A 17,027-nucleotide genomic window follows, 5' to 3' on the forward strand; every position below is an offset into this window, starting at 1 on the left:
GGTAAATCGGGGTCCGCGGACCGCGATTGCAGTCAGAATATTAGGCAACAAATTATTCACCCGATCTCGTCCCTGTTTTCTGCAGTCATGGTTGGCAATTATTCGTCAGTTTGTAAGCACCTGCCGATCAGCTTTCCCCATAGGGCTTAGGCGGGCTATCACCCTTTTTCCGCCAAGGACCCTGACGAGGCTTGTTCGTGAGGCTAATTTGTATAGGCACCAGCGTTTTACAGAGACTTCGGTTTTCCTCCGAAATACAACGGTTGACCGCGGTATGGGCCTTGTTCATCCATGGCGGAACTTACCTCGTACCAAGACATTACCTGTATTCCCCTGGGTACGATGTAAGCTTTGGCTCTGGCCAGAGCCCGGAGCAGCCATGACAGCACACATACTTAACTGAGATACGTCAGGGCAGGAACGTGTCATCGTCGCTTCCTCGCAAACTGAAGACTCACCTTTGACGACGCTTTGTATTGCACTCAACCATGGCCCCTGCGGTGCATTCTGGTGAACCGGTACCCTCAGGCAAGAAGAAGCGCTCACGACGCGGTCGAAAGGTTACTCTGGATCTCGGAGGTCCAAAGTCTAAGAAGACTCTGTTACTGGATGAGATTGGCGATGCTCTGGTTGATCAGCTCTATGCAAATCCCCGGCATGAGGAACATCTTGATGATGCTTTTGATATCTCCTTTGTCTCTGTCGCCGACCATCTACGCAAAAACCTCGATGCCGCCCTGACTGCCTCATCATGTCACAGCTCAGCTAGTCGCAGCACTCGCACGGCATCAGGATCTCTTTCGACCCCGGCAACGAGCGTGGATAGTAACGAACCACCGCAAATCGTTCACTCGCTAGAACGGCCCGCTGACCTCCCAGATGCCAAACCTATCACCCCTCGCTCAAAGCAGCATCAGCCAGAAAAGGCTGATGTGTTCAGTCTCGACGACTTCACCACAATGACGGCTATCGAGCGACTAGCCGCATACCATGGCCGGGTTGCTCACATGGGCATCCTCGACCGCAGCTATCGCTTCTTCGTGAACAAAGCTCGCACAGCAGCGGTCTCTTTCAAAGTACAAAACAATGTGGCAGTCGTCGGCGGAGACCCATTGTGCACCACAACAGACATCCCAGAACTCCTCTCCGAGTTCGCAGAATACCGAAAAAGACACCACTGGGGCATAGCCTTCATGGGAGCCAGCGAGACCTTCACAAGAGAATACGCCCGACGAGAAGGCTGGACAACCATCCGATTCGGCACCGAGCGCGTCCTCAACCCCCAGACCAACGAAGTCCTCTTCGAAACAAGCGGTAAACGCATAACAACCCAGAACCGCCAACTCCTCAACAAAGAAAAAGGCAACATCACCCTCGGCATCTACGCCCCCGCCGTCCACGGCACAATCCCCCAGCTCCAAACCGACCTGATAGCTATCTACGACGCATGGCGCGAAGAGCGAAACAGCTCCCCAAGCCCCCAGGCCTTCATAACAGTCTACGACCCCTTTGCCCTCCCAGCACTAATGACATTCGTATACACGCGCAGCGCCGACAACCACATCAACGGCTTCGCGGCCCTCCGCCATCTCGGCTCGGGGGGATACCACGTCGACCCGTGCATCGCCGCGCCAGGCAGCGCAAAGGGAATCAGCGATCTGCTGCTCGTCGCGGCCATGGCGCTCCTCAATCGCGCAGGTGTCTCATACCTCGGCTTCGGCTTCGAGCCGCTGCATGCCCTGGCGCGGGATGACGTGAGCGGCATTCCTGGCCCGTTGGCTCATCTCACAAGAGATCTCTATGGCCATGCTTTCCATCGCTTGCCGATTGGTGGGAAGAAGGCTTACCATGATAAATTCCGCCCGGATCCTACGCAGGACTCGGGTCTTTATCTGCTTTTCCCTTCGGGTATTCCTGGGCCTAGGCATTTACTTGCTATGACGCATATGGCGAATATTAGCTGGCGGAAGATCTTCTGGGCGGATGTTAGGGGTTGGACTTCGAGGGGTGGGAGGACTGCTGTGGTTGAGGGAGGAAGAGATCGGCAGGGTCTGAAGGAACATGATCGGGATCTCGACCAGGACCAGCCCCAGGCTGGGAATTCGGTGTTTTTGGATAAGCCTCTCTTGTTGGTTCGCGAGAGTAGCTCGTGAATTGTCTGGATTTCGGCTCCTATTTCTGTTGTTTTCTCCTCATTTTGTCCTGGGTGTTGGCTGTGCTTTACTGCACACATTTGGGGACTGTATCATACTCATAGCGTTTTGTCCTTGGGTCTTCTTTTTCTGTCGTGTTCTAATAGCTCAACACTGTTCCTTGCTGGGGCTTTGACGATACCATTAATCATGAACCCATGCTTCATTTTCATCCTTCTTCCTATTAGCTTGTCTATCATTGGCGTTGGGGTGCCCCATTATTCTGGACGATTCAACTACTGGGCTACTGGTTAGATGAATTGGAATGGTTCAAAGAGATTCCAGTGAAGTTAAATACAGTATCGAGTCCATTTCTGTAACGCAACATCCGAAGCGAATATACTTGTCAATTGATTCATGGTGTACAGTTGATGCAAATGCAAGTCCAGAATAAACGCCATGGAACCCTGCATCACCCAGTAATACGAGGGCAGAAATATTAATTAACAACTACGGCCAAAGAGGAAGTCTTTGACAATGGGGGAGCCTGAGAACTCCGGGTTGAGAAGGATACAGCTAAGGCGAGGTTAGAATATGGATTTGGGTCGGTTATGTGATTAATGCTTGCAACTTGAACTTACTTGAGGAAATACTCCAGGCCCACGCGTCGCGATTCCAAGAATTTTGGGCGGAATTTGACTATTGACGGTATTAGCATTATTTGCACTATTTCGGTTGATGTCCTTGCTGATTGAAGAGGCGACTAAGAGGATCAACATGATATACATACAAAGAACGCTTTTCGGGGGCAGCGCGGGTAACGCGTTTCGAGCATGTGGGAATGAAGCGACCAGTCGCTGGCGCAAATCATCGAACTCGGAGTATCTAAAGGAAGCAAGTCTGCGAGTTAGATGGGTTGCGCCGTACGGAGAGGAAGCGGGGGCTGAACATGCCTTAAGCGAGTAACAATTGGAGCACCCTGTCCAATAACACATACGTTAGACTCCAGCTCCAATTCCAATTTTAAACCAAGCTGGTTATCCCCTCCACAGGTCATTACTTACATCAAGTGTAAAAATTGTACAGTTCCAAACAACATACGATCCAACCCCAGTCATGCCCTGCACGACGACGTGATCATCGACGGAAACGCTACGCGCCCAGAGTCCCCGACTCGTCTCCGAGTTTGGGTCCGCTGTGTGGTCTTCAAGTGTTATCGGGGCAACTCGACTTAAGGATGATTGCGAGACGTGTGAGGCGTCGCGCTCATGTCGGTGCCAATATGGGGGTACTACGCCTGAAACGGGGCGGGAACGGATAGAAGATGCAGCACTCGGTGGAGTTGGATTTGGATCTGAGTAGCCGTCATTGTGGGCGTTTGGTGCTGTGCCACTTTTGATTGAGATGATTGAACTGGTGTCTGGTCCGGGTGCGGGGAAGGGTTGGAGATCTGAAGGCGGGGACTTGGATTGGGAGGATGTTCGGGATCGTGTTCGGGATTGGGAGGAGAGCTGCGGCTGCAGCTGCGGCTCAGCTGCCGGTCCGGCCTCCTCAGAAGCTGGCTCCATCCATTAGATGTTGGTTGTGAAGTTGGGGGTGGTTGTGGTTGTGTCCTGTTGAAGCTTTCGCCTGGGTTAGCTGGTTCTGGTTCTGATTCTGTCACATGGCCGATGTAGAACCTCCGCTTTGGATGCTCAAAGGGTAGAATGTGGCTTAGGCAGGGACTTTGACCCTCATGCGGGGTGGAAAGCATACAGTGTCAGGTATGGTGGCGGGAAGTCGTGGTCTATTTTGGGCCTTGGGGCGTGGTGATGTGATGCAAGGATCGGGAACAAGCGATGGGGGCTATCCGATATGGGACAGAGCTGCACGATGTCAGGATATCAGTGGCGAGTCGGAGGCAAAGACAACGTACTTTGGAGTTGGAGATGGTGAAAGTCAATTGGAGTGAGACACCCGTGGACGGGGGTCACGGGGCTTAGCTTATCTAAGGGGATGCTCGAAATCAACTAACAGCAAGTTACTCTTCACAAAGAACACGACCAATGGCTTTACAACCTTGGGCTTCAACGGATTTTACTGGCTTAGAATAGGGTCTGTATTTGCTGCAGCTGTCAACGACTCAACTCTCGTCTCCAACCAACAAGACACTAATCCTAACCCGGTAAGCGTCGGTGATCGGCTGCAGAGCACTGAGACACACTTATCGCTTCAACGCACTGGAGTGTCTGACTTTACTACACTTCTTACAGTGGAGACTGGTCGGGAAGCGAATGGTGGCACCATGAGCTGGCAACACACCCTTCGCGAAACTGCCGATATCCCCGGATTGACACGTCTCAGGCAAGCCTCCCTGGAATGTCGCTCTCGGTGTCCAGGCCTCGCTTCCAAGGGTTCCAAGATTTCCAAGATTTCCAAGGCTCCAAGAACTAAGCTGTCTCACATTACCAAACGCATACAGATATCATGGCCTGCAGCAAAAAGAACAATCCAATGCGGTAGAACCGAAAGGGTACTAGTCCGTCCCACCGGCCAAACGAGCTAGTAGATACTCTTTACAGAGGCAATAGTCCGGTGATCATTGCTTTTTTTCCCTTTATGAACTCTGATTTCTCCTTACTAGTTACCCTTTTTTTTTCTCCTTCTCATTCTACTCTTGTTGGTCTTGTCTGCTCGTGTCGTTGACCCCCTAACATTCCCCTACTTGGTCGAGAAGGAGTCCAGGAGTTTGAACGCGGTAAGTCAGGTCCCCTTCTGTTCTAGTAGACCCCATATCCCTTCATTCCCGACCTGTCGCCGGGCCTCTATATCTCTATTTAAAGCAGTACAAGAGGTTTTCGGGAATTCCTCAAAGCTAGATTGCTAACACAAAACTGAAGTAGCCTCCTCCGTCAAGTCTTATTCTAGATCATATATCACAACCATCAACATGTTGTCCAAGACTCTCTTCGTTCTCGCATCGGCTGCCTCACTGGCAAGCTGCCAGTCTAATTCTACCATTGACACAAATTCAGTTCCATATGCTACTCGACGTAAGTCAATACCTCATCCAACCTCCCTACGCAGCATAGAAAGCTAACATCTACCGTACAGAGGCCTGGTGCAGCTCTCAGACTTCCTCATGTCCTCTCCTCTGCCTACAATTATCCGGGGCATCCGGTTCCCCCACAACCAACACCTGTGACGCAGTGAGTGAACCAAAGTACCCAAGAGCTTCCAACATGTAACAGTCTAACAAATCTTTAGACAACACTAGACTATGAGTGCATCTGCAGTAATGGTGCCTCTCCCAACGCTACTGAATACTCCCAGACAATCCCCTACTTTACATGCACACAGCACAACGATCAATGCGTCACCAACTGCAATGGCGATTCCTCCTGCCAATACGCCTGTCGATCAGACAATCCCTGTGGAGCTCGGGCCCCTAAGCATTACAATGTGACTACTACGACTGCGTCGACTGCAGCTGCGACTGCGAGTGCTACAGAAACACCAGTCAATACTGCTGTCGATGGGTCGACTGGTGCTGCACCACGTATGGTTTCTGTTGAAATGAGCCATGTCTATGGGCTGTTTGCTGTTGTTGGTGTTTTCACTGCTGGTTTTGCTTCCCTGATGTAGGCGCTGAGATATATGTTTGACGTGGCCAAATACTACTCATCAGGGATATTATTCGTTTATGACACTGGGTATGGCGTTTCCTTCCGTTGTGCAGCTTCTTTTTGGCTTTCATTTGCATTTCTGATTGCATTTGCATTGAGCGTTTATTTGTTCCTATGAGTTTTTGTGGAGCTGCATATGCACGGTCAATCATTTGACCCTTATTAAAACTAATTTCATAGCCCAGATTGCAGCATAGTGTAAGAAATTTTCAATTCTCCAGTATATTATCATCAAATTAGATTTGCTTTGGATTGATTACCCCAAATCTACATCTTAGCTCTCAATCTAGTACTATCCATCCGCTGCCCTTCATCGTCCTGCTCTGCAACTTCCAATGCCGGGAACTGAGCCGGCATGATCCGCCGTGGGGTGGACCCTGGGATCACAGAGTACTTGGAGAAATCAAGTACACCGCACTTTTCGCGGAGGAAATCCTCGTCCGTGTCCAACAACCCGTTGACCACACTATGTGGGGCACGAAGCATAGCTAATATAGCATCGGAGAAAATGGCCTATTGCAGCAAGTCAGTAATTGTCGCAAATTGATAAAATAAATTGCACACATACAGGCTTTCGCAAATCCTTCTTGTGGGATTGATCAGCTGCCTTGTTATGCTCTGTAGCTGCCGATTCAATAGACTAGACAAATGAATGCAGTCAGCAATGTCCCTCACATACTGAAGCACTCCAGAATCAATAACCATGTACTTACCGATGCAGGCCAGATACTGGTCACCGCCATTTCATTTCGGCCTTGACGAACAAAGTCCATGGCTAGACCTTTGACCAAGACGCTCATCCCGACCTTACCTATATCACCCTATATCAGAATCATTCCGCTTAACCAATTCTCGATAAATAAACAACTCACCCATAGCATAAGCCGTCTTCCCGCGAAAGAATCTGGAATAAATCGGAGGCGAGACAACAACAATCCTCCCCTTCCACCCGTTCTTCTCAAAGAATGGTAAAGCAGCTTGAACAGTCGCATAAAGCCCCTCGGGATTCACCTGCTGCATAAGTCGGAACCGCTTCAAAGGCGTATTCTCCACAGACGACCACCAGATCGCCCCGGAGTTGTAAACCAAGACGTCCAGCTTGCCGAATATACGCGCTGTCTCTTCAATAGCATGTTGGATCTGCTCCGCATCGCGTACGTCAACCGCAACCGTGGCAGCGCGGCCGCCTGCTTCATGGATCTCCCGTTCTACGGTGTTGATTGTTGATTTTGATGAGTTTGGGTCTGGGGGGAATGGGACCACACTTGATGCGTCTGAGGTTGTTTTTGCCGCTAGCATTACTGGGCTGGGTTAGTGGTTCTGAAGCCGAGATGGAGTAGATGTATATGTACCCGAGTAGCCACTCTTTGCGAGATCGATGGCAATTTGACGGCCGATGCCACGGGATGCACCCATGACAAGGGCAACTTGCTGTGAAGATGCCATCTTGACTGTGGGGGTGAAATAAATAGCTCGAACTGCTGTACAAAGGTTGACGGAGGTTGGATGGTGTTACCCCGGATTAAGCTTGTTATATGTAAGATCACAAACGACTGTGCCTCGGGGCCGAGATTGAGCTAATGAGATGTTTACTCGATCTTCGGCAAAGGCAGGGATTATAATCAAAATATTCTGAAATCTCTAAGCCCATAAGTAGGTCGATTTGATGCTTATTTTCCTGATTACTCAATGTCCCGAAGCCGAGGAGCCTCGGGATTGTTGCCTCAGACGTCAGGCATCGATATCAAACTATCTACCTGCACTTGGACTATGACATGACACTTTCAACGGGATTTTCCAAGAAACCTGTAAAACATATCTCTCAGTCTCTTCTGATATTCAACCATGCGTCTGGAGGATTCAAGGGGACTGAGGCGGTCAGCGGGCGGTGATGTGGGCGGTATGTTACTGCCTGTAAACGACCATGATCGACTTGCACCTCATTTGCTCTTGACATACTCTACCTCGTGTTATTAGCGTTCGGAATCTTGACTGCTCTCTCTTCTTTGTGACTGCTTTGTTCTCTTAAAAACAGAGCTTGACACACATTAATCCCCACCCGTGTTAACTTGACTCACCGGCATTGTCTGAACAGTGAGGCAAGATGGACACCTCATTCTCTGAAGCATCGAGTCGGTCTCAGGCCGATACTTTAGCTTCAGCTTCAGCTGCAAATGCTACATCTCGTACTTCTTCTGTCGTTGGTCAATCCGCGCCACCTGTGAAGGTTGACGGTATGTGGAACCCCGCGGGGTTGTGCCATCAAGCAACCCTGCTCAGGCGTTTAGGTGACGCTGACAACTGGATTTCGCAGATGCACCCAAATTTGATCTAGAAACTTACATCTCAAACTACTCCGGTTAGGAATTTCATTCCCTTCAAAATCGGCATTTCTAACATTTGACTAGGGCGCACCCGTTACGACCGTCTCTACCTCATAGGCACGTGCTCCACTGTGCTGTCCGTCGATGCCCTGAAGGCTGCCATCACCGAGGCCAAATCCAGCAAGGATGTTGCACGTTACGAGAAGGCCGTCCGCGCACTGGCAGACATTGCGCCAACTGATCCCTCCGCGTCACTTGACAACGCTTGGATTCAAAGTACCCAACGATACGTACGGACGCAGACTGAGCGACTTGAACATGAACTGAGGGGATATAAAAATAACTTGATCAAAGAGAGCATCCGGGTAAGCACTGAAAGTGAACTCGTGTGCGAATGTGATGCTGATTACCACAGATGGGCAATGAAGACCTAGGAAATCACTATCACCAGACGGGAGACTTGCCTGCCGCAACCAAGGCTTACGCTCGCATGAGAGACTATTGTACCGCACCTAATCATATCACATCTATGCTATTTAAGATGGTCAATGTCGCCGCCGAACGTGGAGATTGGGTCTCTATGCAGTCAAGCGTGTCGCGTTTGCGCAATTCCCAGTCGAAGCCAGAAGACGCGGCTAAAAACGAATCCAAAATCTCCGCCGCCTATGCACTCTCACAAATGCGTCAGCAGGCCTTCCTCGAAGCAGCCAATGTTTTCTTGACTATTCAGCCAGACCTTGGCGACAATTACAACGAACTTATCACCCCCAACGATGTTGCCGTGTATGGTGGTATCTTGGCTCTTGCAACCATGACTCGCGAAGAACTACAACGCAACGTTCTCGACAATACTTCTTTCCGCAACTTCCTCGAACTTGAACCTCATATGCGCCGCGCCATCGCTTTTTTCTGCAACTTCAAGTTCCGTTCCTGTCTTGACATCCTGGAAGCCTACCGCTCAGACTACCTTCTCGACCTTCACCTCCAGCCATATCTCGAAACATTGTACCAGCGCATTCGCACAAAGTCTATCAAGCAGTACATGGTTCCTTTCAGCAGTGTCAGTCTCGAATCGATGGCGAAGATATTTGCACCTGAAGTTATTGGCGGCGAAGCGCGGCCTACTGGTCTTTCATCGCCATTCGTGCAGGAGCTGATCACCCTGATTCAGGAGCGTGTTCTGGATGCCCGTATTGATCTTGAGAAGGGATTGCTCGTGTCGAACCAAGTCGACGCTCGGATCGAGGTGCAGCGCACTACCCTTGAAAGCCTACAAGAATTCAACCAAGAGGCCCATTGGCGAATTTTGCGTGCGGCTTTCCTTCATTCGGGGCTAGAGGTGGGAGGCATACCCGGAGAAAGGAGGGAAAGGCCCGGGCAGACCTTGAAGGGTGCCAAGTTCAGCCGGGGTGGTTTGCTTGACTGATGACGAGACCGAGCTCGCGAATAAATCGAGGCGATCCGGGCGCATGAATGATGATCAATGAGATAATACCCTGATGCCCAGCTGCAATCACAATACAGACCTTACTTGACTTAGAAAAAAGAAATAAGGCCTTCTAAAATATGCCGTGTTCCTCAATGTATATTTTCTCCTTGTCGGACCATCGACCAGTGAAGGTCCAGCCTGACTCGGATATACTCTCCTACGAACTCATTTCAGAAGATCACCGGATGCTGGGCTGGCTGGAAACATCCTGTTTCCCCCGTGTCCGACCCTCGTCAGGATATGAATCCCACCGATCCAATCCGACCCGTAGTATCCGACGCCGTGCAACATAATTTGCTGGGCGGTATTGCTCTTCTTAAAAAAAACCATCAATATAGATATACTCAGGGGGGACCAGAGAAGAGAATGTCCATGCGAGATTAATGAGGCAAGAAAGGTCTAGGATAGACGGTGAACACTGTTAGGGCTGAATGGGCTCCTGCAGCATGAACAACGTCCGCCAAGTACAGTAGGGCAGCTATATACCCCAGCGCCTCTTCCCTTGAATCCCTGTAATACCTTGGATACTCAACCCCCGGCAAGGGGGAGGGGGCTTCGGGCCTGCTTTGTCTTGGTATCATAATATCCAGCTCACCGCGCATCCATATCATTTATATCACAGTATTTGTGGTTATCTCTAGCCTCTGTCGCAAGACTGATTCTCGGCATGCCATGCTTGGCTGTCTCTTCTCTCTGCTGTGATGATTTAGCGCGGAAAATCGACTGAAGCGTGGACTTGGAATCGTCTTCGATCTCAACTATACTCTCTGGGTATAACGACCCTGGGAATTTAGCCACGACGACAATGAGACATTCTCCACCGCAACCGCAGCATGTACCACCATTGACACTAGCTTTGGTACCAAGCATTCCTGCGCTGGCAACTTCTCCGTCGGCTTGCGTGTCTTTGAAGCGAACCTTTGAGACGGACACCGCAATGCAAGAGTCTTCGAGGGCACCGGCACGATCTCCTACATTAAGAATTGTACAATCAGTGGGTATAGAGTCTGAGAGAGAAGATAAACATGAAGACCCATATCACTTAGCATCGCAGTCAGCCCCAGTCCAGGAGGAAGAGAAAGAGGAATCGCGAAGACCAACACTGATACCAACAGACCGGCCTGGTGGGACTTTGACATGGGCTAATCTTCCAGATTCTTCATTTGTTGATGAGAACTCATTTTCTTCAACTTCCCCTTCGATCATCCCTTTGATTCCCTCTATACCATCCACAATGGATGTTCCCGGAGAGACGGATGATACTATCTCTGTGGTCTCAAGCGACGATTCCTCAGTCTTTGACCAGCATTCAGACAACTCCAGCTACACAGCGTCTCTCCTCTCAGATGTGCAGAATTATAGATACGAAAACAACCGACGTTATCATTCCTACCGGGAAGGACATTATGTGCTCCCCAATGACGACCAAGAACAAGATCGACAAGATCTGCTCCATCATGTTCGAAACCTAGTGCTGAACGGCCAGCTCTTCCTCGCTCCACTGGGAGATAATATCCACCGAGTTTTGGACGTCGGGACTGGCACTGGCATCTGGGCCATCGACTTTGCAGACTCTTTCCCCAACGCCGAGGTGATCGGCACCGATTTGAGTCCTATCCAGCCATCGTGGATCCCACCCAACTTGCAATTCATTGTGGATGATGCTGAATCACCATGGATGTACAGTACCAAACGGCCCTTTGACTTCATCCATGCTCGCGATCTCGGGGGTGCCATCACCGACTGGCCGCGTTTGATTCGGCAAAGCCATGAACATCTTCGGCCTGGGGGTTGGCTTGAGCTACAGGAGTTTGAGGTAACGCTGAGAGCGGACGATGATTCAATGCGTCTGGCGCCGACTTTGTGCGAGTTTCTCCGGCATTTGCAGGCGGCCAGTGAGGCATTTGGTCGTCCGATGAATATGGCCGAGGGACATCGCCAGAGGTTGATTGAGGCTGGTTTTGAAGATGTCAAGGATGAAATGTACAAGGTGCGACTGCATCTCTCTGCGTCGGAATCTGTGACTGTGCTAACCTTGTTGTAGGTCATCTCTACTCCGTGGGCTGATGATCCTGTGCAAAAGGAGATCGGCCGTTATAACATGTGCTCTCTTCTCATGGCAGTCGAAGCCTACTCACTGGCTCTGTTCACTCGGGTTCTTGGTTGGTCCAACGAGGCTACTCAAGTGTTCCTGGCAGGCGTGCGTAGTGATATCAAGAATCCCGCCGTCCACTCGTATTGCTACTTGCATATCGTTTACGGTCGGAAGCCAAATTCCTAGGGTCAGATCTGAACTGGTCTGGAGTTCCCGAATGCTCTCTCGGGGTATGAGAGATCGAAGATCAAATGGTGGTTAATAGCAGACGTTGTGTCACTGCTCTGCCACTTTCCGCCCCCGCTCTTCCTCTTCTCTCTCTCTCTCCAACCTCACCCCTGCAGTTGGTGCATCTTTGGAATCTTTTTCTTAGTTGGACAGCAAATCACTTCTCTCAGAGACTCCTGTCTTCTGTTTTTCCCTCATCGGCGTCCCCGATTCTCGTAATAACATGGTGTCCGGGGCGTACATGGCCTCTACACCGTGGTTCTCCCTCGCCCCATATCTCACTATGTCATGGATAGCGCTGGAACCTCGCATTTGGGGCCTATCTGCAGGATTCCTGGTAAGCTGCAGTCTTGCATTTCCTGTACACCCTCGGTTATCGGGGGCTGCAGGTCCCTACATATCTTGCGTTGCCTTTTCTGGATTCCATCCGACATACAGCAGCTCCTCTGTCCTCATTCTGAGTATCTGAGCTCTCGGATAACTAGTATGAACTTTCCTTGTGTCGCGCTGATGATCTGCAATATCACAGCTCTTGTTCTGGGTCTCGTACAGCATCGTTTACGCTTTTTGGATTTCTCCTCTGCGTCATTTCCCCGGCCCAAAGCTATGGGCCATTTCACGAATCCCCATGGGCATCTCCGTTCTACGTGGTCATAACCATCTAGACATCACGGCTCTCCATGCCCGGTACGGCCCAGCTATTCGGATTTCTCCAGGCGAGCTTGCTTTCAACACTGCCCAGTCCTTCCGTGATATATATGGATATAGACCTGGCGGCTGCTTTCAGAAAGACCGCAACCACTACCTGCCGCCTGTCAATGGTGTTGATCATTTGCTATGTGCGGTTGACGATGCCGACTACACACGACAGAAACGGTTGTTGGCCCATGCCTTTTCTGATAAAGCGTTGAGGGACCAGGAAGGATTGATTAGAGGCTATGTCGATACGCTGATTAATAAATTGCGGTTGGGTGTCAAGCATGAGGATTCCCTAGTTGACCTCAAATCTTGGATGAACTTTACCACTTTCGACATTACTGGGGATCTGATGTTCGGGGAGTCCTTTGACTGTCTCAATAATAGCCAGCTCCACCCTTGGATCGAGTTGATTTTCGGCTCCCTGAAACTGCTGGCGTTTTATACTGTTTTCAACCAGTTTCCATCAATCAAGAGAATCTTGGACCTCTTGATTCCTGCTGAATTCAAGCAGAAGAGTCAGGAACACTTTGATCTGACTGCACAGAAGGTTGATCGCCGGTTGGAAAAAAGGATGGGCCGTCCGGATTTTATATCGGCCATTCTTCAGAATGGGCTTGGTGATGAGACGGGTCAGCATTTTGAAAGCAAGAGGACAATGACAAGAGCCGAGATTCATTCCAATGGTTTTATGTAAGTGACACTCTAGATCTCAAAGTACCTTTTACTCGTTTATGCATATGAGTGGGAAAATAACATATTAATTCAAACAGTCTTATAATAGCAGGTAGCGAGACCTCTGCAACTCTTTTGTCTGGCTGTATGTTTTTCCTGTGTACACACGCAGAAGTCATGAGGGGGCTGGTTTCTGAAATCCGGACTGCCTTTGAGAAAGAAAGCGACATAAATTTCCGCAGCCAGAGCGGTTTGACTTATCTCGAAGCTGTAATCGAGGAGTCCCTGCGCATGTTTCCACCGTTCGTGACCAGCCTCGCCAGAGTTGCGCCGCAGAACGGAGCACTTGTCAACGGCCAATTCGTGGCAGCGGGAGTACGATTCTTGAACACTCTCAATACATGATACCAGCCACTGACATAGACCAGACAATAGTATCATGCCACCACTATGCCTCGTACCACTCGGAATCGAACTTCGCCTTCCCAGACCGCTTCATGCCAGAGCGCTGGCTGGGAACAAACCCGGTTTTTGAAAATGACCAAAAGGACGTCTTGCAGCCTTTTAGTCTCGGTCCTCGGGGATGCCTTGGCAAAGCGTGAGTCTTTAAATCAATTGATAGAAACTCGTACTTCACGAAACGGGATATGGATATACTGAACACCATATTCTACCATTTAGCCTTGCTTACTTCGAAATTCGGTTAATCCTATGCAAACTACTGTTCAACTTCGATATCACCCTCTCCCCAGAATCTATCAATTGGCTTGATCAGAAAGTTTACTTCATTTGGGAGAAACCTCCTCTGATGGTTAAGCTGACAGATCGATTTCCCGATGCTGAGCTTCCACTCCAGGAGCCTTTGACCATGTCCTCCAAGTGAGAGGTTGATTTGAGTCAACTCCAGAGAGCATACTCTGCTATCGACTTGCACGGTGCAGGCCGGCGTTAGATGTCTTATATTTTCCCCACGAGATCCATGATTTTGCTTTTTTGCGTTTGGTTTCGAGAAGATATTATTCGTTCTCATTTTAATGGGGTTTTTTGTCGCTCTTGTCCTGCTCTCTTCGCTATGACTAATGCTGACCATGAAGGTCTTCACGCTTGTTGTGTGCACTAGGCTCGTTCCGTTAGCGTTGCTCTTGCTCCTGTTGTCGAGTCTATTGTACTTCGACTGTCTAGGTTTCCTAACTCTGCCTCTGCCTCTGCCTCTGTTTCAGCCTAACTAGTACAGCCCCTCTGGACTCTCCTCGCCTGATCCCGACAGAGATCAAAGAAAGATGGATATTTCAATGAGCTGTTATCTCTTTCCTACTTTACTCTTGTTTATTTAATTTCTCGGATTCCAATCTTACTCGATATCTACTGTTTCGGAGGCTTAATGCTCAGGAAAACTTTGATAATACCTTAACGTCAATAAATTTGGCCGATCGCTACACCATTCCGTCTCGATCGATCCCAATATAGCAGGAGATAAGTATGAGCTATTAAATTAAGTTATGAGAGGGGATCTGCTGCACATATCAAACAAAGAAACGGATTTCTTTGTTTCATATGTGATATATCCACTGTTAACGTTATACTTTCGATCCTATGCCAAGACATGGTCAAGGCGTCTATACAGTACCGGCTAGCCCTAATCCGACAGGACGCCCTTGCAGCGACGCGCTCTGCGCCGCATGCTACGCGATCAATAGTGTTATCATTGACAGCTTTGACCGCAGAATGATCTACAGATCGACGCGGAGTTACAGTACATTTTTTGGCGGGATCAGCTAGCGTTGAGTTGAGTTATTGCAGATTGCTGCACAGCACACGTACAGTACTGTAAGCGCGACCTACTCAAGTGATGGACGGAGATTGGCACTGAAGGGGGTAGAAAATGGTATATTCAGATGATGAAGATACACGTATGAAAAAAAGACGCTAGATCGTAGTCTGTCGTGGAGAAAGGTATCAAACATTAAGGAATAGTAGATGGACACATATATGTGGGATACATGATTACATCCGAACGAAGCAACGGAAGAAACAGAAACCCCGGAATAATTAAAAGTCGAGCGCGAGGCTCGTATCGTACTTCACTTGGCCGGCGCGACTGCTGGCGTGGCATGCATCGGGTCAGATGTATGCTTTGCTTTAAATGAAAGCGCAGGCCAGGGCCAGGGCGGCACCGCCGACGGTCCAGAGGTTTCCGCCGAGCTGGCCGGCGGCGTTGAAGGCCGATGGGGAAGCGGAGGGCGAGCCAGTTGCGGAGATGACGGCGTCGGTGGTGGGGGCCGCAACCAGGGGAGTGGAAGTGGCGAGGGGGGTGGAGATGAGCGCCGAGGAGGACTTCTTGGGGGTCATGCTCGGGGTCATGGTTGGGGTCACGGTGGAGGTGGAGGTGGGGGTTTGGGTGGGAGTCACGATCTCGGTGGTGCTGGATGGGGTTGGGGTTGGGGTGGGAGTCGACGTGGGAGTCGGGGTGCTGGTAGAGCAGGGACCGGTGACGGTCACGGGCATCCAGTTGAGATCGGCTGAGCCGAGAGTGCCGGAGGGAGTGACAGTCCCGGCGGAAGCCTGGCAAGAGGCGTAAGTGGTGCCTTCAACATTGCAGGACAGAGTTCCAGTGCTGTTCGATATTAGTATCGGATGCGATGCGATGCGCGATGCGCGTGGTGTCGCGTGCACTTACGTTCCCTGCATGTTGATGTTGCGGAGCTGCATGGAAGTTGGGGCGGCAATCGCAGTCATGCCCTCGCCGGGGATACCACAAGCAGTGGCGGCCACAGTCTGGGGGCAGTTGATACGGTAGGTAGTCGCATCTCCCTCCTATATATTATTAGTCATTGGTTCATCAGTCGCGCATGATGCACGCTCTTGACGGGGGGTACATACGCTGCCGATGATACCGGCTTGGAGGTTCATGCCCTGGAAGCCGGGCAGGAGAAGGTCTGCGGTGTTACCAGCAGCAACGGTGGTAGCGCCGGTCAGTAGAGCGATAGAGTGGAAACGCATTTTGGCAATGGTGTTCAGGCGATATCTATGTATTGAAAATGGGTGTGATAGGCTGAAATTTCGCGGTAAAGTTGAGTATATGGTAGAGAACGACTGTTCAAAACGAGCGACTGGAGTTTAACGAGAGACTGAAGACGAATTGAAAGAGTGAAAGACGGACTAGGAAAGCCTGAAGATAGAAAGAAGAGAAGTGGGAAACCGGGGGGTGATATTGACTTGGCGGGTGGTGGCCCAATAACGCCAAGACTGCGACTGCACAGTCCAAGCGGGCTCCAACGTGCCAGGAACAGGCCCCAGGGGTTCGGAGTCAAGCGACCAAAAAGGGGGGGCGCTTGGCCCCAAATGCTCTCGAGGCGGTTGTTTACGGGGAAACTTCGACGTTTAGTTCTAGGTTAAGGACGGGGCTAAGCCTGTCTGGGACTAGGGCCCGAACAGACCCCTGGGTCGAGCGCCTAAAAGGGAAGGTTGTTTGATGCTCCTCATTAGGCCGGAGACTAGCGAGATGAGATCAACAATTGAAATTTCAGACGGTTGTCCACAGTGATCTGGAGCTCGGCATCTACGGTGGAGATCCAGTTGAACACGGAGTTCTCGGTTCAATATTTGCAAAGATCATTGATATCTACTTCGTATGACTGTTAATTTCCCTAATCAGCCACACGACCTCACTAGCGTGTTTAGTCCACGATTCAGATTAAACTGGGGCGTCGCAAACTCGCGACG

At 50.2% G+C, this 17,027-nt stretch overlaps 9 protein-coding genes across 9 annotated transcripts; 5 read left to right on the top strand and 4 right to left on the bottom strand.

Moving 5' to 3' along the window:
- Nucleotides 1-488: 488 nt before the first annotated feature.
- Nucleotides 489-2,153, top strand: N7511_003954 (uncharacterized protein; the record flags this gene model as incomplete). Its single annotated transcript, XM_057126379.1, has 1 exon — nt 489-2,153. One exon carries the CDS (start codon nt 489-491, stop codon nt 2,151-2,153), a length of 1,665 nt encoding a protein of 554 aa, XP_056985269.1.
- Nucleotides 2,154-2,635: 482 nt separating this feature from the next.
- On the bottom strand, nt 2,636-3,700 carry N7511_003955 (PX domain-containing protein YPT35; the record flags this gene model as incomplete). The annotated part of the gene is made up of 4 exons (XM_057126380.1): nt 2,636-2,708; nt 2,774-2,831; nt 2,923-3,017; nt 3,234-3,700. 4 exons carry the CDS (start codon nt 3,698-3,700, stop codon nt 2,636-2,638), a joined length of 693 nt encoding a protein of 230 aa, XP_056985270.1.
- Nucleotides 3,701-5,061: 1,361 nt separating this feature from the next.
- N7511_003956 (uncharacterized protein) lies at nt 5,062-5,756 on the top strand (the record flags this gene model as incomplete). The annotated part of the gene is made up of 3 exons (XM_057126381.1): nt 5,062-5,164; nt 5,226-5,320; nt 5,379-5,756. 3 exons carry the CDS (start codon nt 5,062-5,064, stop codon nt 5,754-5,756), a joined length of 576 nt encoding a protein of 191 aa, XP_056985271.1.
- A 308-nt stretch (nt 5,757-6,064) lies between these two features.
- Nucleotides 6,065-7,243, bottom strand: N7511_003957 (uncharacterized protein; the record flags this gene model as incomplete). The annotated part of the gene is made up of 5 exons (XM_057126382.1): nt 6,065-6,310; nt 6,366-6,437; nt 6,511-6,608; nt 6,670-7,098; nt 7,150-7,243. The coding sequence occupies 5 exons, from the start codon at nt 7,241-7,243 to the stop codon at nt 6,065-6,067; spliced, it is 939 nt and encodes a 312-aa protein (XP_056985272.1).
- Nucleotides 7,244-7,901: 658 nt separating this feature from the next.
- On the top strand, nt 7,902-9,547 carry N7511_003958 (COP9 signalosome complex subunit 1; the record flags this gene model as incomplete). The annotated part of the gene is made up of 4 exons (XM_057126383.1): nt 7,902-8,031; nt 8,112-8,156; nt 8,206-8,486; nt 8,537-9,547. 4 exons carry the CDS (start codon nt 7,902-7,904, stop codon nt 9,545-9,547), a joined length of 1,467 nt encoding a protein of 488 aa, XP_056985273.1.
- A 654-nt stretch (nt 9,548-10,201) lies between these two features.
- Nucleotides 10,202-10,749, bottom strand: N7511_003959 (uncharacterized protein; the record flags this gene model as incomplete). Its single annotated transcript, XM_057126384.1, has 2 exons — nt 10,202-10,581; nt 10,728-10,749. 2 exons carry the CDS (start codon nt 10,747-10,749, stop codon nt 10,202-10,204), a joined length of 402 nt encoding a protein of 133 aa, XP_056985274.1.
- Nucleotides 10,750-10,844: 95 nt separating this feature from the next.
- Nucleotides 10,845-11,891, top strand: N7511_003960 (class I SAM-dependent methyltransferase; the record flags this gene model as incomplete). The annotated part of the gene is made up of 2 exons (XM_057126385.1): nt 10,845-11,600; nt 11,655-11,891. 2 exons carry the CDS (start codon nt 10,845-10,847, stop codon nt 11,889-11,891), a joined length of 993 nt encoding a protein of 330 aa, XP_056985275.1.
- Nucleotides 11,892-12,462: 571 nt separating this feature from the next.
- N7511_003961 (cytochrome P450) lies at nt 12,463-14,187 on the top strand (the record flags this gene model as incomplete). Its single annotated transcript, XM_057126386.1, has 4 exons — nt 12,463-13,322; nt 13,403-13,679; nt 13,733-13,902; nt 13,986-14,187. Coding segments are annotated over 4 exons (1,509 nt in total), but the record flags the coding sequence as incomplete, so codon positions are not given.
- A 1,256-nt stretch (nt 14,188-15,443) lies between these two features.
- N7511_003962 (putative GPI anchored glycoprotein) lies at nt 15,444-16,304 on the bottom strand (the record flags this gene model as incomplete). Its single annotated transcript, XM_057126387.1, has 3 exons — nt 15,444-15,918; nt 15,982-16,118; nt 16,185-16,304. The coding sequence occupies 3 exons, from the start codon at nt 16,302-16,304 to the stop codon at nt 15,444-15,446; spliced, it is 732 nt and encodes a 243-aa protein (XP_056985277.1).
- Between the last annotated feature and the right edge of the window lie 723 nt (nt 16,305-17,027).

Source organism: Penicillium nucicola (genome assembly GCF_028828085.1).
Source record: "Penicillium nucicola strain IBT 29836 chromosome Unknown utg000003l, whole genome shotgun sequence".
NCBI classification, from domain to species: Eukaryota; Fungi; Ascomycota; class Eurotiomycetes; order Eurotiales; family Aspergillaceae; genus Penicillium; species Penicillium nucicola.